Source organism: Limanda limanda, chromosome 15 (assembly GCF_963576545.1).
Source record: "Limanda limanda chromosome 15, fLimLim1.1, whole genome shotgun sequence".
NCBI classification, from domain to species: domain Eukaryota; kingdom Metazoa; phylum Chordata; class Actinopteri; order Pleuronectiformes; family Pleuronectidae; genus Limanda; species Limanda limanda.
In genome coordinates this window covers 11,744,944-11,769,309 of record NC_083650.1, presented here as the reverse complement: position 1 = coordinate 11,769,309, position 24,366 = coordinate 11,744,944, and the positions used below count along the sequence as shown (strand labels likewise).

Here is a 24,366-nt window from a genome sequence, read left to right as displayed (position 1 = left end):
AGGCGACTAAACCGTAATCAACTGCAGCAGCTTCCTGAGTTGCTGTTTCAGAAGAACCCTGCCCTGTCTCGACTGTAAGTTCACTTTTTTTTATTTCAGTGACTCACTTTCTCTTTTCTATGAGCAAACACTCCATCTATCTGTCATCTTTCTATCTTTTCTTTATTACGCAAGCCACTGTTTTTGCTATGATGTATTGTGCACAACTAACAAAGTTTGAAATAAGTTGGCTTTTGGTTTAAACAAAACTAAAGGACAGTTTAGATTCGATTACATTTGCTGGAAGGTGATCAGACCTCGTTCACATTCAGACTTATTAGGTGACCGTACCCTGTGATTTCCACTGCACTGTCTGTGTGTGAGACTTAATAAACTGGCCGAGTGGAAAGTTACTTGCACATTGTGGGGCCGCCATGCCAGGTCGCCTGCAGTTTCTCTGCGAGAGAATCCGCTGTTGACAGGGAGTTGGTGTGACACCGGGACTTGAACTCAGGGACACACTAGACCTTAAACTCTGTTCCAGGTGAAAGAACGTCTGTGTCACCTAATGAGGTCGTTTTATGTCACTGGAGATGTCCCAAAGCCCCCTTTGCCAATGGACTCAAATACCTCCGTCCTATGAATGAAATGTGTCGTCGCAGTCCTCACTTGGTTTCCGCTTGTTAAGGCCTATCCCATGCTGCCACCCACCCACGCATCCTTACACTCGTGCACCCCATACAGCGAGACGGTCCCACAGTAATGTTCAACTTTTATTCCCATCTGCAACAAGGCTCAGTGTTTTTTTTTTCCCCACTGCTTCAGAATAATCAGTGTCCCTGTTGCTGGCTGATCATTCCAGCTCCCATTATTTCAGTTCAGATTACCTGAAGCATCTGGGAATAATGAAACAGTGGGACATGGAAAAATCATTTCCCTCCCTTCTATCCACAGAGCGATGCTGCTAACCCATGATCCCCAGCCTCAGCCCGCCATCCGTTCATCTCGCGTTTGATGTTTAACACCATCTTGAATCTATCTGTCACTTCCTGGCAACTATCTCCCCACGTCGCCGATCATTATGGGGGCAAAGCGGTACCCTTCTGGGGGCAAGGCTGCCCTACTTGTGTCTGGCTAACACTGAGCAGCGCTGGGTTGTCTGTCTGGCTGGAGCAGACGCAGAGCCGACCGAGGCCTTCCAGACCAGTGGATGGCCTTGAACAGGCGTGATTAGTCCATCTGGAGCGGCGAGCTCTGCCAGCAGCCAGAGGATTGTGCTAGCACAGCTCCCCTGCTTCATCCAATCTAGCTTCATGCTCATTATTCTAAACCTAGCACCCGCTTTCCTGCCACGTTCTGGAGAAGGAGACTTTGTTTAACGTGGCTTAATCGATTCACTATGTGTCTGTGTATAAACTCATTTGTTCTTTATCCCTAGCCTGGATAAAAGAGCGCCGTAATCGACCTTGGCGCTTTTCAGGTGTGCTAGTGGCGCACATTCTTTTCACAGTTAAAACAAATGTACCATCCAGGGCCGTGCAATTGAAAAGAATACCATTTTTATGGGGCCTATGTTTGGGTCATTAATGAAAGACCTCTTGCTTGTTAAAAATGAGGTCGAGAAAGTGTGGAATCAGTAGCAGCGGTGGAAGACCACTTTCCTGACGTGTTTCTTTAAGACCTGAGCGCGGTGTGTCTGGGTCACAGCAGAAGTTCTGGTTCCAGCCGGACGTGGTTAGGTTACAGCCTGGTCTCGCTCCCTCCAGCAGCTTTTAATGGACTTAAAAGGTTCTCGGGCTCCCAGGGGACGACTTTCGCCCGCTATTTCATATCTGCGTTTGTGTGTCTGAGGACGGCGGAGAGCGAGAGTGAAGGAGTGAGAGAGTCCATGGTTGTGTATGGATTTGTGTGAGTGTGTGTGTGTTAGTGTGTGTGTGTCTTTGCACTTGCTCACAGTGCACACTGGGGCTTGTTAGTGTCTGCCTTTATGATCTTAACAAGAGGGGTTAATGTGAAAGCCCACTGCCCTCAGGTTGAGCACAAACCCAGATGGTTTCCCTTCTCATAGACACAGGATTAATTGTCCCACTTCTCTTTTTCTGTATTTATTTCACTCTCCGTCTCTCGCGTTCTCTCTCGCTCTCTTTCTTCAACTCCACTCTTTCTTTCTTTCTTTCTTTGTTTCTCTTTCTCGTTCCAGAGTGAGTGTTTGAGGAAAAGCTTGTATAACAAAGTGGCTGTTTGTCTTAGACGTCCCGCTGAGAGGACAAACGGAGAGAGAAGGACGTTGGGAGATGAGATCGTTGCTCTCATTAAACTTTAGAGAAAAAGCTAGCAGGGTTAATAAAAGGCTGTCAGTGAAATGAGCAGTGAACTGCCGTTTTGTGGGGAGTTTTAAAGACTTGACTCCCAAGCAGTCATCAAGTTAACGGGGTAATGAGTTTAAACTACAAAGGGAAGACAGAGAGGTTTTAGCGGAACGTAGATTTTTAAAAAATGCCATAATTTTCTCCTCAAAGAACGAACAAATTCATAATCACATGTCATTACTGTTTGACTTTTAAGTTGGTTTGAAAAATGTCCCGATCTTAATGGAGAAGTGAGGTAGTGCAAGTGTGTGCCGTGAGAGCCGACCTCTTTATCTCCACCGCTTCCCAAGCCCGAGAGATATCAGCGACACTGATGCATGAGGGGCAGAGGAGAGATAATTGGAATTGATTAGGGATGATTAGAGATGGTTAGAGTTAGTTGCCGGTGATGGATGGCCCCTGACGAGAAAGGTATGGGAACGGCGGTGCGGAGGTGAGAGGCGCGGCGCGGAAACATCCGTGAACAATAACAGTGAAAATAGACTTGCATTCATCACTGTTAACGACCTGTTGCCCCCCCCCCACCCCCCCCAGCCCACCACCCTTGACTTCTCCTCATTCCAGTTCCACTGCGCTTCAGATCTGTAATCTACTCATCCATGTCTGTAATTAGTGTCTTTTCGCTGTGGGGGAGCAGGAGGAAGGAAGGACAGCAGGATGGCGGAAAAAAAAAAACCTTAAAAAAAAAAAACCTTAGGGGGATATATAGGTGAGCTCAAGTTGGAGGAGTGCTAAGCAGTTAGCCTGATGGCTGGCCCCCGGGGGAATAGCATCTGGTTTGGGCTCAGGGTTGGGGGGGCGGGGCGAAGGGGTGTCCTGTTTTTTTTTTGATGACCGTCTTGCTTGTTGCTGCCACAAACAAAACGCTGGCGACTGCACGGGCTCGTTTCGAAGGGGTGTTTCTTTCATTAACGGCTAATGTGCAGCATGACGCGGTGGGGTGAGGGAGGGGACGGTGAGGAGAGAGGTCTTCCCTTGTGTGACTCCCCGGGAGGTAAGGGGGGGGGGGTAAGGGAGGAGGGGAGGGCGTGGTGGTACCTGCTCTACAGGGGAGCCGAGGAATGCCTGGCACAGTATGGCAGAGGGGGGGGGATGTCTCATACTTCTTCGAGATGCATTTTTTCCATCTTATAATCTTGAGTTATTGCTTGACAACGGCTCTCTCCTGACGTACACAAACTTTGAACACACACCATGATATGCTGGTAGGGGGGAACATAGATGCACATGCACACACACACACACACACACACACACACACACACACACGAACACACACAAGGGAGAAAATGTAAATAACTCTAATGAGACTCAAACACACAGAGAAAAACACTATAATTACATCTCTGTGTGCTAATGTGAGGATGGCAGGCGTACACAAGGGATTGGGTTCTTTCTCTGGCTTTGACTGGAGATAAAAGAGCGGCCTCATCTATGTGTTGATGCGGAGCTGCCTCCTCTGTGTGCTTGTGTTGGCGAGACGCTGCTTTCTGTTTGTTGATCGGTTGATGCTTAGGGAACGGTAGCTCGGTGGAAGAAGGAGAAGAAAGAATTATTCGAGAATAAATAACATGCACTATCATTAAACCTATGAATCATCTTGCTGTCACCGTTTTCCCACTTGTTCAAAATACAGTATTTTCTTCTTTTCATATGCTGCGGATTGATTGGCTCGTAAACTCGATGTGGTGTTCCGAGGCTGTTTGTGTCGCAAAGTGAGAAAGTTAACTCTTGCAACCTTTGACTTTTTGTGTATGACTGCATGAAAGACTGATGTGTGTCTGTTTGTGTGTGTGTGTGTGTGTGTGTGTGGCTGGCAGGCTTTTAATGGTCCAAGCTGGTCTTGTCGTTTCCTTCCCTTTGTCTCTGCTGATGAATGACCTGCCTCGACGTGCTAGGTCTCTCTCTCTTTCTCTAGCTCTCTCTCTCTCACTCTCTCTCTCCCCCACCCTCTCTCTCTCTCTCTCTCTCTCTGAGGACCGTTTGGGCCCCCGCTTGGCAGCGGTCCCCATGGCAACCCGTCTTCATCAGGAGGTTTCTCTTCCATGGCAGACATTCTGATTTCTTGACTGTGGTTGATCTGACACTAAGTAAACACTGACAGCAAAGAGTTCAGTGAGTGAGGGGAACTTTAGTGGGCAGTGAGAATAAAATACCTGCGAGCATGAGAGACTGCTTTACTCACCACGAGCGGTTTCTACCCTTACAATTGGTTTTGGTTTCATTTTTCCAAGTATTGTGCTGTGCATGCTTTTTCCGCATCTTTATACAAGATTTTTCCTGGTCTTTCAGTTTTTAATTTCATGTTCAGATTTAATAATGCTTTTACCTAGAACCCTGTGCTTGCACTCAAATAGCCCCAATTGTGCTTAACTTAGCTCTGCTTGTTCTTAAACTGAATCTCCAGCTTCAGTTCATCTCATGCTGCTTCTGTGAGTGCATGAAACGTCCAACAAAAAGCATGTGGAGAAGAGCTGAAGCTGGAGTGCAGGAAATCTGTTCAAGCCACAAAATATCTGAGCGCAAGCTCACAGTTTGAGCACAAGCAAAGCAAATCTAGGCACTAGGGTCTACTAGAGTGCAAGAGACAGGTTTTGAGTGAGAGCATTACAAAATCTTAACGTGATATCACCTCCTGCTCTGAAACTGAAATACCATGCTCTTTGATACAGATAAGAACAAAACCCCATAATGTACGACTCAGAGATTTGTGCTCACAATACTGAAAATGTAACAGCAACATCTCGTTAAAACTTAATTCTATTCATTCATTATCGTCATATTCTGAAAAAAAGACCGTTCTTTAAATCCTAAACTTTCTAGATGTAGGGCTGAGGCTCCAATTTTTGGCAGGAGTTGGAAATACCTGACCTGGCCGCCAACCCAACCCCACCAGGCAGGCCTCAGCTCCTTGCCCCTGCCCCTCTTCCTGCCCCTGTCCTTGTCAGCTGGTAAAAGTGGCTTTTATGGCTTGTCACTGTTTTCTTTACGAGTCGGACTGTGTGTGAGAGAGAACTGCAGACCGAACCATGTGAGGAGAGCGGAAGCCAAAAGGGGGTAATTTAAAAACCACTCCGCCATCTGAAATATTCACAGCCACAGCACAATGGTGGTGAAGGAGAAGAAAGGGAGGACATAAAAAAGAGGTGGAAAGTGAAGAAAGACGAGCGGGTGAGATGGTCTGAGGTGCAAAAGACGAGGAGCGAGGACGCGGCGGAAGCGGGGGGGGAGAAAAGGCGGTGTTTATATTTACTAACGATTCTGTGTCCGTCCTCATGAATAATTGAACAGATGGATTGAGGCTTGTTAAATATTCACACTAAAGCGCTGGGACATCAGTACTGTTTTGTGGATGTGTCCAGCGTCTGGTACACACTGCTCTACATACCCGCACATACCAGCTCGGATGCTCTAAATAAACGCACAAGTATGCACACACACACACACACACACACACTTGCACACAACTTCTTCTGCAATGACCGTCCCCATCGTACACATGTGCGCAAACTTGTGTGTGTGTGTGTGTGGGCCCATGCACGTCTTCACATCGGGGACTGGCCTGGTCATTATGAATTGATACAGCATGAATAAGACATCACAGTGCGATCTAAATCCGTCATGAGTATACACACACAGGGATTTCAGTCGCGGGGCCGCCGAAGACGGAGGCCTCCTCCTCCTCCTCCTCCTCCTCCTCCTCCTCCTCCTCCTCCTCCTCCTCCTCCTCCTCCTTTCTGTGCCGCTGCCGACAGTCAGGCTCTGTGACGGCTGCCTCTCGCCAGATTGGAACTGACACACGGGAGAAAAGGCCGCCCTTATGTCCTCACACACACACACACACATGTGCACGTGCAAACACACATACGTACACTTTACTCCTTGGAATCTGGAAGCAGGGTCTTGTGGAATGCAGCAGTCCCAGCCAGGGACAACCTGCACAGTGCTAGTTGGGTTGTCCTGCTTGTGTGCGTGTGTGTGAAGCTCAATAGATATGTGTGTGTTCATGATGGCTGCGTATAGTTAAACAGCTAGAGCATGTGGGCAGCTATCAGAATGAGAAACCCAGCTCATTCATCACGGCCATAATAGAGTGCAATCTCCCTGCCATAGGTGTTTCCCTCACTCAGCACATCTGTCCATCTCCTCACGGTTTTGGATTATGATCTGGGGTTTCCATCGATGCTATCTGCTCGGCATCATCATGAGGTTGTGTCGTGTGCGAGAGGCTTAGCAGGAACACGACTGTGTGTGTGTGTGTGAGTGTAATCTCGAGTTATGAGCTGTAAGGGTCTGGATGTGAGACTCTGGAGCTCTGTGTTGGAAAGAGCCCAAGCAGACCCAAACACAGCCTCCCATCGTGTGGGCGGGGCGGCGGGGGGGAGAGCTGGATCGAAAACCCTTCCCAACATCCTCCCGAGCAGGAGGAAGCAGGAAACGTCCCACACAGGCGCGTGTGTTGCACAGCAAACCCACACGTGGACTCTAAATGGTTGCTTCAGCCCTATCTGTGGCCTCGGGCTCTGTCCCTGATTCTGAGATTTAAAAAGAACAAACAAACAGCAAATTATGCCTCAGCACACACACATGCAATCTCACGAATGCCACCGCGCACACACTTTGCCAACCTCCTGTTGACTTGCAGCGGCTAATGCTCTGCAGGTCTCGGACTCGGGCTGTTTACATTTTCTGAGCGAGCAAAAGACACGGAGAAAGGAAGAGCTTGGAGGCGAAATGGTTAACAAAGAGCCTCATATTTGCTGAACGAGGTCTGATCCATTTGCATGGGAAAAGTGTGGCGTAATGGATGGAAAGAGATTTTTGGATTTTTAGTTGTGTGTGCGTCTGTAATTATGAGCTTTAGACACATCCCTTTATCCTCTGGAAGGAGTCTTTGGTTGAACTCCTTCCTCTTCCCCCATGGCTAAATTTCTCTCTGTGTGTGTGTGTGTGTGTGTGTGTGAGAGAGAGAACTCTGGGCTTTGTCTCCTCCCTGTCTGTGGTGAGCAGGTCCATTTCTGGGGCTTTATACTCAGCACACCTCAAGGCCTTTTGTATTTGACACTCCGCAGGCTGCAGAGCTGCAGCTGAACTTTAAAACTTGGTGACTGAGTGTAATGACAATGCCTCGTTTGCCTCCAGGTTGTTGATATTAGGGTGCAGGCTAATTGTGAAAGATGCAAACTTTGATTCTAAGCTCAGAAAATCTTGCTTGATAAAGCGAATGAGGCAACTTTTTTCTTTCTGCAGCTGCGTGCTGCCTACTCCATCCACCTCCAGCAGAACGGCTAATTGATAGTTGTGGTGTGTGGTTGTTCTAGCAAGCTTCCATGCATTATACTATATATCACTGACGCCATTTAGATTAATTACAGTCATGACAAATTCAAGGCACCATTCAGATTTATGCACCTGTCATGTTAAAACTCACCAGATAATCGTGGGTCGAAATACTCTGGTATGAATTATGTCCTGTCTTCACCTCCGTGGGTGGCGTCTCCTCGTACTTGACATTGATTAGCTTGTAGACGGCTGTGTGTTTGATGTTGGCGTGTTTCAATTTGGCTCTTGTATTTGCTAACAGTTTTGAGGTAATTGCTTAGAAAAAAAAGCTGTTGTTCCGTTTGAATGAAGAACGTTAATGAACCGGTTCACTTCGTTCTAGTTCTGTTGCCTCTCTAACATCTTTATGGTTTTATCACCAGCTAAATCAATGTTCTAGTCGTTCAAACATCATTTTGTTGGAGGCGAAGACAGCAAGCAATCCTACGAGCCGCTGCCGCTTCTTTTTCTTCTTTTCTTGTTTAGTGTTCAACTTCATGCAATTTGTCAGAAAGTCCTAAATATCCCTGAAAAGTGTTTTTTAACTGCAAAGAAACCAAACCAGGGCTCAGATCCATCTGGACTGAAACCACCTCTTTCAGTCGGACTAAATATTGTTCTGTCGGTGCGACTCTTGCCTGAGGCACCTTTCACACTTGTTATTTTGGTTCAGACTAAACTGTTGAGTCCAAATGTCTGGAGTAAACAAGGTAGGGAAAGACTTCAATCTTCCGACAATAATATAGACCATTCATAACAGTGTTGTAAACTCAGTTTATAAAAGATACTACCTCAATTCATCATTAGGGAGTTTTTTTTATGTAAGAGCCAGTGCTGTTAACAATGTTTCCCCAGTTTCACGATCGCTTTAATGAGTTTGTAAATGGGTCTGTTGCTGACAAATACATTTAGAGTTTTTACTTTTCCTCGTTAATTCTTATAATAGTAGGCTTCTTAAAGTGTATAATATATTATTTTCTTCAGTATAACTTTTAAACAACTTCTGGTAGGCCCCCCAAAAAAGCTCAGATCAAACAGAAGAAAGTATTAACACAAATATTATCAATCTCTAAAACCCTGGTTTGCAGTGCATCACATTTAAAGCAGAATAAGTTTCAAGTGTCAACAAACACTGACAAAATCCATCTGTGGTCCCTTTTTGAAACCTTTCTATTGACCACCAGACACCCGGCCAGACGTTATATTGACTTTCAAATAAACAGCCATACCCTGACTCATGTAAACACTTAAATCAACCTGTTTACACATATCGGGTTATTCAGAGTAATGAGTTATGTGTGCATGTAAACACACTCAGAGTGACTAGTGAGGGCCAGAAAACAGGCGCAGCACCTGGAAAACGAGCTTTAAACACTCATCTATTACAACTTTTGTACATGTTGAACGTCACCAGAAGCTTCTCTCCTCTGCCTCTTTGCCCTGCTCCCTCTCCTCAACCATCCCACCTTCTCAATAAACAAAAGACACTTATCTGCTATGGTCTGTGGACTGCCCACATTCCTGTATAAAGACATATTGAGCCGTGCATGCGGAGCCCGTGAGCAAAGCAAACAGGGGGAAAAAAATGGATTCTAGAACAAATGTCTATCTGTGTCCAATATTGGGTTCCTTTCACAATACTCTCCTGCTGGTATCACAGCATGTAGCAGTGATCTCATTAGCTCCAGTGTGTGTGTGTGAGCCGACATGCAGAGATATTTTTCGGTGAGAAACAGTATGTTGTTGCGTGCAGGGGGTTACTTTCCTTTTTTTCCTCCTTAGCTTTGTATACAGTATAACAGGAAATCGCAGGGGGATGGAATCGATTCCCCCTTCCTGCTGTTTTGACTTGAAGTACACACACACACACACACACACACACACACACACACACACACACACACACACACACAGATAGACAAACACATGCATCCTGGCTTTCATATTTACCCCAACCAAAAAATGCTTCCAGAAATGAGTGTAACATCTGACATGAAGCTGGATCTAGTAAACTGTTTGTGTGTGTGTGTGTGTGTGTGTGTGTGTGTATGTGTGTGTGTTTGTGTGTATGTGTTTACCTGTTGTGCATTATAAATGGAGCTGGGTCTGCAGTCACACCAATCTGACACCTCAGAGGGAGGGAAGAGGAGGTGAGAGACATTGAGTATTGATTGAGAAGGAGGGAGTCACCAAGCGATAGAGCAGGCACAGCTGGAAAGCAAATAGGATGAAATGAAGGTGAGGCAGGCGAAGAATACTAAATATAGAGACGCTATGTTTTATTCTATTTATACAGCTCAGAAAGTTGATTTATTCTCGTTAACTTAATATTTGTTTTTCAGATCGGTTAAATTTTTCTTCCCTCTAAATCCAGTGAAGTGCCGTAATTCAATCATGTAAATAGACAGAGAATGAGAGGAGTGGAAAGAGTGTAGAATGAGCCAAAGGGCAATAGAAGTACCTGAAAGTGACGGACAGTGCCAGGGAAGCAGTAAATGGTGGTGGGATGGAGTAAGTGAGGTTGACAGATTAAGAGAAAGAAAGAAAAAGAGGAAAGGGAGAAGAAAGATTGGCCTCATCTGTGGACTTTGAAAGGGTTTTCATCTCTTCTCATCTATGTGGACCGTGCTGGGAGACAGAGAGGGAGCCAGGGGCACCTGCAGTGGAGCATTAGCCAAAAGCCCCATTATCACTTCAAAGCTGGACTCTGCCAGAGGAGGCCTGTGTGACACTGGGGCCCTATATGGAGGATGAAACACTGCACAGAGATAGGAGTAAAAAGCCTCCTCCCTCTGTCATCTCTCCCCCATTTTCCCTCCATCATCCCCACGGCCCCTTTTCCTGTACCTCACTTCCTCTCTGTCATCTACCTTGTCCTACCTTCCTTATCGCTTCCCTTTCCTCCCTCTCTATTGCTTCCTCCCCGAGTCTTATCTGTATCTTTAACACCTGGCCGCCTGAATGGCAAGCCCTATATGAGATCTCTTTCCATGCCTCTTCCCTCCTGGCTGAATTTCTCCATCCTCCCTGGCTTATAAAAGGCCCTGGGACTGGAAGCCCTGATGAGCCCCAGGCTGTGGTAATGAGCTTGCAGGCCCTTTCATGTGGAGATCAAGCCGATGGCTGGAGGGGGGGGTGTTGTTGGTGCTGGTGTTAGTGGAGTGGATTTTTACCAGCGCTGGATGTGGCGGGTGGAATAGATGAGTAGTAGGTCAACCCAGAGACCTAGATCAGGAGATACAGACAGGTTCCCATGAAGTCAAAGGTTTTCGCGGCCCAGACACACAATGCGGTCAAAGAAATCTTTATTAGTGTGTGTAGGTTAAAGCATTCCTCTGTCCCATACATTATCCCAGAGACCTTTCCTGATATTTACAGGCCACAGAGGGTCAGATGCTTTAAGCAGGACGGGCAAGAAATCACCCAAACATTTAAACCTATACAACATTTTCTATTACAGCTCTCCGCTCGCTCTCTGAGTCGGTCAACACTTCATAAATTTGCCATCTGAATAAGTCCAGGGACAAAGAGAGAGAGCAACAGAGGAGTGTTTGAACAAAGTCTGATGCTCTTTGATTGGACTCCACCCGTAGGCAGCATAGCCACTCCTTTAATCCTGCGTGCCCACCCCAGTTAAATCTTAAAGAACCAATATATGCGTATGGGTGTATGGGTGTGTGTGTGTGTGTCTATTAATCCGTAATGCCTAGCCACACACCATTATTGCTCCCTCCCCCTGACACCTTAATTAAGCCGACAGACAGGGATTACCTCTACGCTGTGAATGAGACCACTCATCACTGAGCAACGTTTTGTTGCGTGTTTAGGGGCAACTCATTATATTATCACAAAAATCTATTTAGTATTTAGTTACCTGTCTGGAAGTAGCGAGAATTCCCTTTACAATATCACAAAGGCCAGAGTGACATCACAAAATTGCTTGTACTGTCGGAGCAATGTGTGTGTGTGTGTGTGTGTGTGTTACAGACTAGAAGCAGAAGGGTAATGCCCAGGTTCCACTTCATGAAGTTGTTGTAAGAAAGAGGAGGCTAATCATGCCTAACAAAGAGTTTTCACATGGACGAGCTAGTTCCAGACAGCCGTCCACACTTCCTCATTTTACTTATTTGATCCCCTCTCCATTTCCTCTCTTCCTTTGCCGCTTTCCCATAAATGAGTCCGTTCAATGTCCTGAGTCTCCAGAGTGTATCGGAGTGTCGATTTTAGGATCTGAAAAAACAGAAGTTGTTTGTACTGTGAGAAACTTCAAAAGAAGCCGGAAAGATGTGATGAAAACCTCAGTGAAATCATTTCTGCATGAGCCAGTTATCTTGGCGGGTTTGTGTTTGTCTTTTTATAGTTTAGCTCCTAATAGTTTCTATGGAGACTGGATTGGCAGAGTGTTGTTATGCTGTATTTGGCCCCACGGCAATCTCACCCTCATTCACCTTCCTACCTGTGAGTCTGAATATAGAAAGCTGAAAGACGGTTTGTGTTAACACCCTCGCTCCTCCAAGGTGCATGGAGAGCTGAAGTTTCTCTCACAGCCGGAGTGAAGTCAACGCTTTGGGACGTCGGCGTCAGCGATGCAATCTGTTACAAGCTCCCTTGGCTGAATGTTGGAAAAATGCAGGAGTTGACATAATGTTGTCAGTCCTGTGAAAGTCTGCGCAGCACAACAAAGATATTTTGACAGACGTCTCTGCGGAAAGGGCTGATTACGTAATGTTTTATTTCCCCCTGCTTCTGCCATTTCCTGGCCTTCATTTCTGGCCTCCCCTCACACTGTGCAGATGCAGGAGGAGAGGCTGGGATAGAAAAAAGCAAAAAAAAGGTAGAGGTCAGATTGTTTTGCTTCTTCTTTTTTTCCTCTTTTCAAGTTGTGAGAGTGAGCTGAGCGGAGCCGGGTCGAAACAGAGACGTCCAGCGGGGTTAGAGAAGCACAGCCTTGTTTCCCAGGCAGGCTTCCCCTTTGTGACACGGTTAAAGATGTGTCCTAACACCATTCCCATCACCCCTCATCCCCTCCTCTCCTCCCACCTCGGCTCCCATCCCTCCATCCCTCCCTCCATCTCCAGAGAATAGCCTGCCCTTTGCTCAAGCCATTCCGTCTCCTTGGAGCTCATTGTTCCCCGGTTGCTAGGCGATAGCTGGGGCCTCATTTGGTCACCTTGGAGACAGGGGGGAGCCTGGGTATTTGGTTTGGGGTCAGGGCTGACAGAGGTGATGTGAAGGTGTGTGTGTGTGTGCTACCACGTACAAGGATGTGTGCACGCATGGGTAGCCATCGAAGTTGGTGTGTGTGTGTGTGGGTGCGTGTGTGCGTGTGTGTGTTTGGTTAAGGGTCAGGCGTGACAGCACCGGTACAATGGGGTGGGGTGTGACCAACCCCTCCTTCGCCATTTATTAGCCTATTCAGTCACCCACTCCCCAAAGCCAGGCTGGGCCAGGAGGCAGCCGAGCTGTCAGTCAACAGCGGGGGGGAGGTGCGGAGAGGGGATCCCAGAAAACATAATTAATGTGAAACACAAGCGCTGCCTTATTGCTCTAAAGAGGAAATTAAAGAAACAAGCAATTACACAGCGCTGAATGGACCAGTGTGTCTGAGTTGTCAATACAGTTTCAGGCGCCCACACCTGCTCTGGCTTTCATCTCTCAGCATCTCTCTCTCTCTCTCTCTCTCTCTCTCTCTCTCTCTCTCTCCTCTCTCTCTCTCTCTCTCTCTCTCTCTCTCTCTCTCTCTCTCTCTCTCTCTCTCTCTCTCTCTCTTGCTCTCTCTCTCGCTCTCCTCTCTGTGCCACTCTCCTTCTCTCTCTCTCTCTCATTCTGTAAAACACACACCAGGGGAGAGCCTCTTTGTTAACCGCCCTCCTGAATTCCGATCCTCAATCGTCAAGCTGGCCGTGGCTGGCCGGCCTTGGAGGGCCCTGGAGTGGCTTTCATGAACCTACGATACACATGCACACACGCACACGCAAACACACACTAACCTATACTACTGTGGCCGAAGCTGAAGTACTCATCAAGAGCGTTCGAGTTGTGAAATGAGCAAATCGGAGAGGGACATTTTTAGAGGCAGAACTTTTATTCAAATGTGACCCATTCTCTCCTCTTTTCCTCTCTCCATCCCACCTCTCTCTCTTTTTGTGCTTCTGCAGTATAGTATATATTGTATAGTCTGCTCCTAGTTTGTGTGACTGTGAGGTCTGTTCGCTGATATCATTCCACTCTGTGGTGCATCCCTGAGCCCTTTGAGCAAAACCAGCAACGAGTGTTATTTATCCCCCAAATTAAGCTTCATTAAAGGATGACTCACTGTCAGTGTTGTGTGTCTGTGAGTCATCAGTGTTTTGTTTCTTTTATACAACTTCTAAACACGACACAGGCCACCCGTTCATCCTACTTCTGCCACTCAAAGCGTGAGTTGCAACAAACAAGCACCCAGAACAGATTTCGCAACGCAATGTAGAAAAGCTCTGTGACTGCTGGGTAGAAAAAATAATTTCCTCAGGAAGTAGTTGTCCTCCTGCAGTGTGTGCTTGTGTGTGTTTGTGTGTCTGCTTTCCAAAAACCAAGCACGGAGCTGAGATTGTTGCCACTTACCAGCTAAATCGCTGCGTTGTGTTTGCAACGCTCATAATGAATCAGGAGGAATGCGGTGTCCTCACCTGAGCTGTTACCGATAGCACATATAAAGAGGCTCTAACATGCCCACACAGAAGGAAACAGAAGAACGCCTGGCAGTGTGGAGGGCATACCTGCGCTGGAAGGGTGTGTCTGGCCTTGCAGGGTTCACCATACAGTCAAAACCGCAGTGGTAATGCAGCAGAAAATGACTCCGGTAAATGGCATACACACACACTTGGGCCCAGTGTGACATCGGGGGAGTCGGTTTTGCTTTTTTTTGTCCGTGCCTCACACAGTTTTTCCGGAAGACTCATTGAGGAATCATCGAGTGTGGAAGCAGAGAGATTCATATTCATGGAATTCATCAAAACAAGTTATTGAAAGTGGCCAACGCATTAATTTGAGTGGGTCGGCTGAATTCATCCGTTTGGGCTGCATTGATGTGGCGCTGACCCCGGACCACAGTGTGCACCGCTGTCAGTGTGGCTTTGTGGGTGAAGCGGTAACCTCTCTTTGTGCCCGTGTTTGGGCCAGTAACCTTGCTTTGTGTTGCTGTGTGTATCAGGGTGTAGTGTGACTCCCTTTCTCCATAAATCACTGTCAGATTCCGGTGGTACAAAACAAAGCCCTCGCCTGAAGCTTGGATAATGGGGTTGTTAGTGTGCATGTGTGTGTGTGTGTGTGTGTGTGTGTGCTTCACCGCTACATGCATGTGTGTCAAGCCCGTGGTGCTTCATTTACCAATCAGCACAGAATAGAGTTTATGAAAATTCATTGAGTGTGAGAGGGGCTTTTTTATTCTTTTCTTTCTTCAGATGAATATTGCACGAAACACAACATTGGGTGACAAAACAGTCCATCGATTTCAAGGAAGGAAGAAGGGAGGGGGGGGGGCGGAAAGAGAAGGGTGAGGGAATGAGGTTGATCGCTGGTGCGTGATGGAATAAACTGCAGAATTTCAGTCACTCTGTGTGACTGTGTGTGTGTCTCACACTGGGGGCTGATAAATAAATGATGTTTGAAATGAGAGCAGCTCTCCGTAGACCATCTCCATTTCTTGAGAAGCGCTTGTTTACAACTCCACACACACACACACACACATATACACACACACACACACGTATACACACACTCACACGCACACTCCACATCTATGGATACTAGAGCTGACAAATATACTGTCGCTCTCCTTTCAAGGAACATGTCTGTCCTGTGAGCCTCGAAGTGTGTGTTCCCACTCTCAGGACTCTGTCGCATTATACTCTGCATTCCATCCGTGTTGATGGTGAAGGGATGGGAAGCATTACGGCGCAGGCCAAAGCAAACACACACACACACACTCGCATATAAACACCTACCTTGTGAGAGAAGCTGGAGAGCATTAGCGAGCTCAGCAGAGCAAACACAGTGATAAAGGCAGGATTTGGGCAGATTCTAATGGGAGGAAGCAGTGGGCCAGGGAGAGGATTTACCCCCAGTATCCCCACAGGCCCGGGCACGATAGATGCCCCTGAGTTTTTGTAACTAAACAGTGTGCGGTGCTGACTCACAGTTCCTGTATTTGCTCTGCGGGTTGTCCTAACATATCATTACTTCTCCGTGGAAAGGCAACAACCTTTTCCTCGGGAGAGACAGCTGCCCCTACCTTCCAGACAAAACCTGACCTTTTTACTTTGTCTCCCGAAGGTAAAATGAACCGATGCCTTTTCTAGATGAGCTGCGAGTGAAGAGGAGATGTGGCGGTGGGTGGTGATGGGTCGCTCATGACAGAGAGAGAAAGAGAGAGAAAAAGAGAAGGAGAGAAGGATTCATGGGTGTCAAGGAGAGGGCAGTTGTTGCACAGAGCATTCCCACAGTCTCATTGTTTTTGGAAGATTTTCAAACGTCCCATTTCTAGGCAACTGAAGCAAAGGTCAAAATGGAGGAAGGAAGACGAGACTAAAAGAGAGAGAGAGAAGTGGGTTGATGGGGTGATGGCCCGGGAAACAGCGTTGGAATGCTGCAATGGTTTTAATTACAGACGGAGGAATAGTCTTTTTAAATATTTAGAGTACAGATGATCTGAGTGTGTGTGTGTGTGTGTGTGTGTGTGTGTGTGTGTGTGTGTGTGTGTGTGTGTGTGTGTGTGTGTGTGTGTGTGTGTGTGTGTGTGTGTGTGTGTGTGTGTGTGTGTGTGTTTGTGTGTGTGTGTGTGTGTGTGTGTGTGTGCACGCTTTTGTACATTCATGTGTCAATGATTCAGTGCCATGTGAGAACTATGCATCTCTTGTGTACATAAACACTTGAGTTACTGAGGGTATATTTATGTGGCTGTGTGTGTGTGTGTGTGTGTGTGTGTGTGTGTGTGTGTGTGTGTGTGTGTGTGTGTGTGTGTATGGGGGCATTGCAATGTTACATATGGGAGGAACCTGTGGATTTCCCTCAGCAGCACAAGATGTGAAGTAATTCAATGCTTCTTATTTACTGCAGAGTCACTTTAGTGTCAAACTCCTCAGATACCTTCAGATCATTTTATTTATTACATTGAGAAAAACTCTTGACTCCTTGGTTACTAAAAATATGAATAATACTTTATCACCACCCTGATTGACAAAGGATTTTTTGGTTAGATGCCTAAAAAGACATGTATTCACAGCAAGAACTTTTTAATATGTAATCCTTGGTCCATTTTAGCCTTGTTTAAGTTCTTAAAAAAAGTTTTTCGTGTCGAAGATCACAACTTTCTACGGTCATGTTATCCAAACTTTATTGGCAAATTCTGGCACCCAATGACAGACAGAGGAAGTGACAAATCAGAGGTAAGACTCTGTTAACGGCACTATCCTTATCTCCCAGACAGATTCGAATAGAGATTCTCTTTCACTCCTCTTTACTCAAACTAGCGGGCCGTGAAAAAAACAAGGACGAGCAGTCAAAACCAACAAATGAGATGGAGCAGGAGATAAAAAAGACACGGATGACTCAAGAGGTGGTTTTCAAGGTGCTAAGTGCTCGATCTTGACAATGCGGGTCGTGCTGAGAGAGACAAGTCGGAACTGCTCTCATGTTTTCGGCTCTCTGGTTGGCTGCGTCCGCGTGACTGACGTTAGGGTGCAAAAAAGACAGAGGGGCCGTAATCTCCTAATCATTAGACAGAGAACTACAGGATGTAAAGAGATGTGGCTGCAGTCTGCGAGCGCTAAGCCGCAGGAAGTCGAGATGCCAGAGTTAAGTGGGCAATATCCTCTTTGCACGTGTGAGGGGGCTGCTCTTGTTTAATGGGTGCTATCGTGAGAGAACAATCTCCCGTTCTCTCGCTGCATTGTGTGCTTGTTTTCCCGAGCTTCGCCAGGGCCAGTTCGGACTCAGACCCGGGACGGTAAATGGGCTGTAATTTTGAGGAAGCAAAGCCTTCTGCAGACTCACATTGATCTGTCATTGAGAAAGTTAATGAGCGTGGACATGAGGCACGGAGTCTCGCCACAAAGACATCAAAGTGCCGCCGCTACGACTCACCCGCTGTGGGACTGACCCGCTGTGAGCCTGGCCTTCAGGCAGACACCCAGGCTGCCGCAACCCCTGACTCCTCAGCAGGGGAGGGGAGTGAGGGGAGGGGGTCCTGGAATCATCGCAGGTCTCCGTCCATAGTCCTTTTCTCTCACACACATGTTGTGGTGCATGTGTTTGTGGTTCTAAACAGGGTTAATTTGCAGAGTAGCAGCAACTTTTGAGCAGCAAACAAGATTCCTGAACTCCGTCCATACTCTCTGCTTGAGCTCACCACCTGCTGCCTGGGAACCTGCTGGCTACGCACACACTCTCGCTCGTGCACACACACACGCACAAAAGTCTTGCTACTAGGTAACCCGCTGGCTATCTGCCTTTTCATTCCTCTCTGTCAACAGCAAATAAGAGAAGGGGAAAAAGCAAAATCCAAGAGCAAATATTAGCCGATGCAGACAAAGGCATTCCAGACAGGGTTGTCACTCTCACTCGCTCATCGTTTGAGTCCCATCCTCCTCCTTCCCTCCATCTCTCGCCCTCACAGGGCCGCTCCTGTTCCTTCCTTTATATCCTCCCCGAGGTCTCTCTTTTCAGCTCCGAGCAAAGGCATCACACGCTGTTGTGGCTGAATGCATCTTCTTGTTTATGTGTAGAGGTGCAGGATGAGTTTGAATTGCTCGGAGATCACTTCACACTTTCTTACCGGCAGTAAAACAAGTTCTCAGAGATCAACTTTAGTTCTTCAAACAATAACCAAGAATCAGAGTTGTTTTTTAACTCTGACTTATGCTTCGTCTCCGTGTTTGCGTTCTGCTTATTTATTTGGCTTAACTTACTCTCTTACATAGTTTTGTTAATAAAATCACTGCAACCTGCAGTCGGCTATAAAAGAAACAAACCAAGGATGCATCTTTCCAGAAGTACAACCTCAAGCACAGGGCAGAGATCAACAGTAACTATTTGCTTCAAAGATCTCAATTTACATACCAGAGCAAAAAGGTCTTTTCAATAATGTATTGTGAAAGTGTTTGGGACAGCAGCCCGTGTACTCCCACTCGTTTTAGTAGCCCTCCTTCTGTTCATCGTCTTCGTGCCTCCCCTGCCTCTGGGGGTTCAGATGTCATCCTCATCCTTGTCAGAGGAGTCTAATGGATCGGTCACGCTCTGGGCCCTCCCAGCCTGACTCACAGTGCCGGGGTGAAAGGTCATGGCTAGGGTGAGATAGGAACCTCGGAGAGAGGACATCCGCTAGACTGTTCCCAGCCGCATGTGCGTGCGTGTGTATGTGTGCATGTGTGTATTATTTTCTCAGTAAACATCACCAGTGTGCAGGGTAGCTGGGGGGGAACTTTGCACTAAAGCAATAAAATACACCAAAGAAAATAAATGGCAAGTTCAGCCACAGGATGTAGCACTGTCAGGTAAGCATACTGTGTGTACTTACACACACTAAGACACACACTGCTTGTGTCTGGCATATCCATCATAGCCTCTCGGGGCCTCCTGTTCTTTCAGGAGGTCAGAGTTGAATATGGTATAGAGGCCTACAGCATGTGTGTGTGTGTGTGTTTGTGTGTTTGTGTGAGTGCATGCGTGCCAGAGCTGCCTTGTCGTTGATTAGGTCTAGACCAGGGGGGTGATCTATTGCTATCACAAGAAACACAAACCAAATGTATGTCTGGCAACACAGCCGGTCAGCACATATGATGATGGATGGTTTGAAGTTCTGAGGGTCAGCAGCACTTTTTCTCCAAACACCTCCTTCTCGTGTTTCTTTTTTTCTTTGGATAGTTGTAGGATTTTCCGATTTTCTTTCTGTTAGATCATATTTTCCCCCCGGTGCAGATATGGTATAGAGAGGGATCTCAGCAGGCATCATTAATGCAGAACACATTTTCACCCTGCAACCCAAATCTGCACATTTCTTCTGTTTCCTATTTGACTTGGGTGATGTTATATCGCCCATTGTGTCCTGTCCTCCCCTCTGCATCTTTATTATCCTTTGTTTCTCGTCCGCCAACCCTCTCTCCTCCTCCTTCTCCACCTCCCTCTGACTTTTTCTCCGCCTCACGTCCCTCTGTCCTAGGTTGTGAGTTTTAATTTCATGCCCCCTGCTCTGGCAGTGGTTCCTCTGGGTGCCAGGCCGGCTTTGTGAGACGCAGCCTCCTCTGGTGCTACCAGTCTCAAACATACATGCACATACACACACACCCACATACACACACACACACTCAACCGCAAATATGCACGCTCTCGGCCCATGGATATGCATCAGCATCCATGCAGAACTTATAGCAATAAAACGAACCAGAAAATGCTCTGGAGAACACACAGAGACACACGCTGTCAGAGACGCAATTACACAAGCAAGCACACTGCCATGTTTGTACAAATGGCCTCAATATTGTTTTCACACATGTGGAACCAAAAGTCACTGTTTTCCTACTTATCCCTCATAGCTGTCATTGTTTCAGTAATTCATCTAAAGGTATTGTCCTCATCTGGCTAGCGACAGTATGCTAACTGTACTGGTATGCACTCATTACTCCAAACAGACGACTCGCAGCCCCGGGGAGTAATCAGTCTTTACGTTAATGCTCGTGGATGATGATAGATGTGCTTCACTTCCATTGTGTTTGACTCCATGTGTTAGAAAAGGGAAAGACTGCTTCCTTCATTCAGGGATATATTTATCTTCAGACACTGCCAAGAAGAGTTACAACGATAATGTTGAAATACACTTCAGTTATTTGTATTGATGAAGTGTAGTTGAAGGTAGACAAAGAGATGCTTTAGCGCACTCTGTCTGTCTGAGTGTGTGTGTGTGTGTGTGTGTGTGTGTGTGTGTGTGTGTGTGTGTGGTTGTGTTTGGCCCCCATGTTAATAATCCATGCCTACAGCTGCACCTCTGTAAGGGTTCATTAACCCCAAACGTTCAGTCCTTTCAGGCCTCATCTTTACCTCCTTAGCACTGCGGCTCACATCTGCTCCTCCAGGCTGGTCACTCATTAATGAATACACATTAAGCCCATATCTGACAATTCGAGAAAAAAAAAAGAATTAAAGGAATGTAAGTGGGTCATATCACATATTAAATGAACTGAAGGGGCCGGAGGAACCTCAGGCTACATCCACACTACTTTGTTCTTTGCACGTCAAATTTTTTAGTCTGGACGGGCAGAAACTAAGATGTTTGGAAACGATGATGTAGACACAACCGCCTGCTGATTTGGCTCTTTTTCGTTCACGATTCAGACTTTGCTGATTCAAGAAAAATATATTGGCATTAGCCTCAGCGTCGTTGTAGAACGCAACATGGAGAATCAATTACAAGGGTTGTTGACCCTGTTGTCTTTTCTCACAGCTGCTGTGCAAATTCTGCATTTTACGATGACACAACTGTTTGCATGTGTAGAAGACAAGCTATTGTTCGTGCAATTTTAATTTGTAGCCTAGCTCTCTCTGAAACCAACAACACAATGCTTCCTGTTTAATCTTGCATGTGCATGCACAGTGTACGTGAGTCGTCACATAATATGAATTTTCAGGCACGTTAGTATGGAGATGAAATAGGATTATGGTATTAAAGTTGAAACATACTACATATAGTTAAATGGCTGTAGCCTAACTCTTGAATCAAAACCTTAAAGTAATTTCAAACCATCATTCATGGCATCAAACCTTGTAAGTAGTTTTGGTTCCACTCGTTTGGTTTGAAAAGAAAAAATAAATTGAATTTGTTCAAGGCTAAGTATTGAGAGAGTGACAAAAGAGAGATGTGTTTTTCCAGAAACAGTGTCATGGTTACACTTGATCCTCCACAGACCTCAGCGTGAACAATTTTCATTGGAACTACTTTTACCAAAGAAATAGTTCCAATGAAAACTGTTCACTTTGAGGTCTGCCATGAGAAATAATTGTAAACGTCTAGTTGGTCACAGTAGCAGATCATTTATAACCATTAGCAGAAATTGTTGGTCTTTGTCTGCGGTTGTACGCTTTGCTTCACTCTTCACTCTCCTGCCTATATTGTGTGTGGGCTGTCGGTGTGGGAGGATGCGGGTGTTCCAGAGCATTGTCGAGGGCAGAGCAAACATCCAGAGCAGTCACTGATGTCCATTGTTAAGCTCTTTTTCTCAGGACGTCTCCCACCCACTGCAGCACAGCTGGGAACAACTCCATTGTCCTTCTCATTCCTCTGCCAGCCTCAGCCCTGCCACAAACACACACACACACACACACACACACACACACACAGGAACACACACACACAGGAACACACAGATACGCTACCCTCAAGGCTTAGTCATAATTCCAGCTGGGTACCTTTCGTCTCCTAGCAACCAGCACCTCTGCATTTTCTGGCCTCGCACCTCTAGTTTGGGCTGAGGACCCATCCCATCATTAGGAGTACACACACACACACACACACACACACACACACACAGTTGCTGCCTGCGAGAAAATGAATCTGAGCGGTATTGGGGCTTTTAGCTCTTGTGGAATGACTTTCTTTATGCAGTGAAGTTAATGAGGAGCACTGATAGAAAGCAAGGCTGAAAATGAAAGCCCAGAGGCTCTGATTTACATTCATTGCATTTTACTTTTGTTCTCCCTGAAACTGCAGCTGCGAAGGTCAAATGACTCCACAAAAACGTCAGCGTCGAATGGCATCAGCTAAAAGTAGAATTGCATCTAAGAAAACTATCACTACTGCACGAGTGATCAGAAAGGAGAAGATGTAAGTTGTTGCAACCAGATTAATTATGGAAAAGATAAAACAATATAATCACAACACTGGAAATTTAAAAAAGGTGAAATGTTTAAAACAATTCTTCTATTCCACAGTGTCGGGTTCAACACTTCAAACCTGAAAGTTAAAAAAAAGCAAATGAATTTAAAGTTGTGTGTGTTTGTGTTCTGTTGGTCTGTGCACACTGACACCGGAGTGAGAGCAGAGCCGTTTTCCTTCCTGACAGCCTCATGTAATATTCATGAAGATTTCCATAGTCTCAGAGACCCTGCAGTTATTTATTCATAGCTTCACGAATGCCTTTACTGACCCCTGACATGTACACACACCTGTCACGAGAAGGAAACTATTCACAAACACACACACACACTTTGCCAGCTGACCAGTGGTTAACCTTTACCTCTTTACTTATGTAACAGGGAGTCTGGGATGAACAGATGGAGACGCTGAGTTCTCCTGATCACGGAGGATGACTAACAAATCTAAGAGCAACTCTTTCATTCTCAAACTATTGTTTTCTGCAGTACGTATCCACTTTATATGTTTTGGTTATCGTAGGCCTTGGTCTCTGGGGAACTCAGTCCTCCAGCTCCTCATACACACGTAGCTGCAGTAGCCACACGTCATAGTTTTGGTTCAAGTTCCGGACAATGCAAATATGTGCTTCAGTATTATTTATCTTTTCATCCAGCTTAGTTATTTCTATTACAAAATGTTTACTGACTTCCAGTTTTGTCAATCAGCAAACAAAGTTATCACAAAAATGCCCCAAAATCTCTGCATTTAACTCCTCAGTAGAAATATTTGCTATTTTATAGAACAATTATTGATAAGTTGATTCATTAAATATTAAGCCTATTAATCAATAAAGAAAGTAGTAAGAGAAAATTGCCAAAAATGTTAACAGCAATATGTTTTTATTGGAGTTTGAACGACAATCCTTTCTAGGTAAACTGTCCTATCATTCTTCTACTGTAGAAGGAAGTGAATCAATGTAAAAAAATAGTTAAATCTTTAATCATATAACCCTTCGATATTTGTAACATTGCTCTCAACAGGTGAAATTTGGGGGACCTCGTGGCAAGACTATCGTATCCTGTGACGCACATGTCACAAATTCTACCTTGTGTTAGTGTCGGAGCTGCTCTTGTCGTAGTTTACCACCAGTCACCTGCACTGTGTATTTTGCAGAGATACGGGAAGATGAGAGGCCTGACCTGCTGCTGATTACATTGCTGTCATCCGCGTTGAGATAAATCGTGCCTGCGTGTGTGTGTGTGTGGGAGTGAAAGCACTGTATGTATGTTGCCTCGGAGGGATCACTTGTTTGCATGTGAGCGTGTCCTGTTAAAGATAAGGTGATGCATGCCCTGGGTGAGTTGTAGACTTGACGTCAGCCACAATGCACCTGCCTCATACATCATGGAGAGGTGGGAGGCAGTGAAGGTAGCACGGAGAAGAGCCTGCAGCCTTTATTGTTCCATCAATTCACCTCTCTCTTGTCTGTCCTGTGGGACGACTCCATCTCCCACTCAGTGCAAAGTGGCCTTACTTTCCCCAAGCTGCATATACAATATATTTACTATATATTTGTTTGTCTAAACATGTAATGAGGTAATAAGAGAGCACTTGGTTATGAATTTAGAGTAATAATTGTGTACCCAAAAAAAAGAGGAGTTAAAGGGGAAATTGTGCTTTTTTTCTCCCTCCTATAATGAGTTTTGCCCACATGTCCTTGAACGTGTATATTAAAGCTAGTACCTCTGGGCAGTTTTTAAGTTTAGATGTCCAAGGGATTTGGACCGAGAGCAGGAACAATATGGACACAGCTAC

At 45.9% G+C, this 24,366-nt stretch overlaps 1 protein-coding gene across 2 annotated transcripts in view; it reads left to right on the top strand.

The window, feature by feature from the left end:
* Window positions 1-24,366, top strand: part of slit1a (slit homolog 1a (Drosophila)) — an 89,209-nt gene that overhangs the window by 16,297 nt on the left and 48,546 nt on the right. For both annotated transcript variants that reach the window (XM_061087640.1, XM_061087641.1), the window contains exon 4: window positions 3-74. In XM_061087640.1, coding sequence (XP_060943623.1) covers window positions 3-74 — 72 coding nt within the window. The remainder of the gene's footprint in view (window positions 1-2; window positions 75-24,366) is intronic.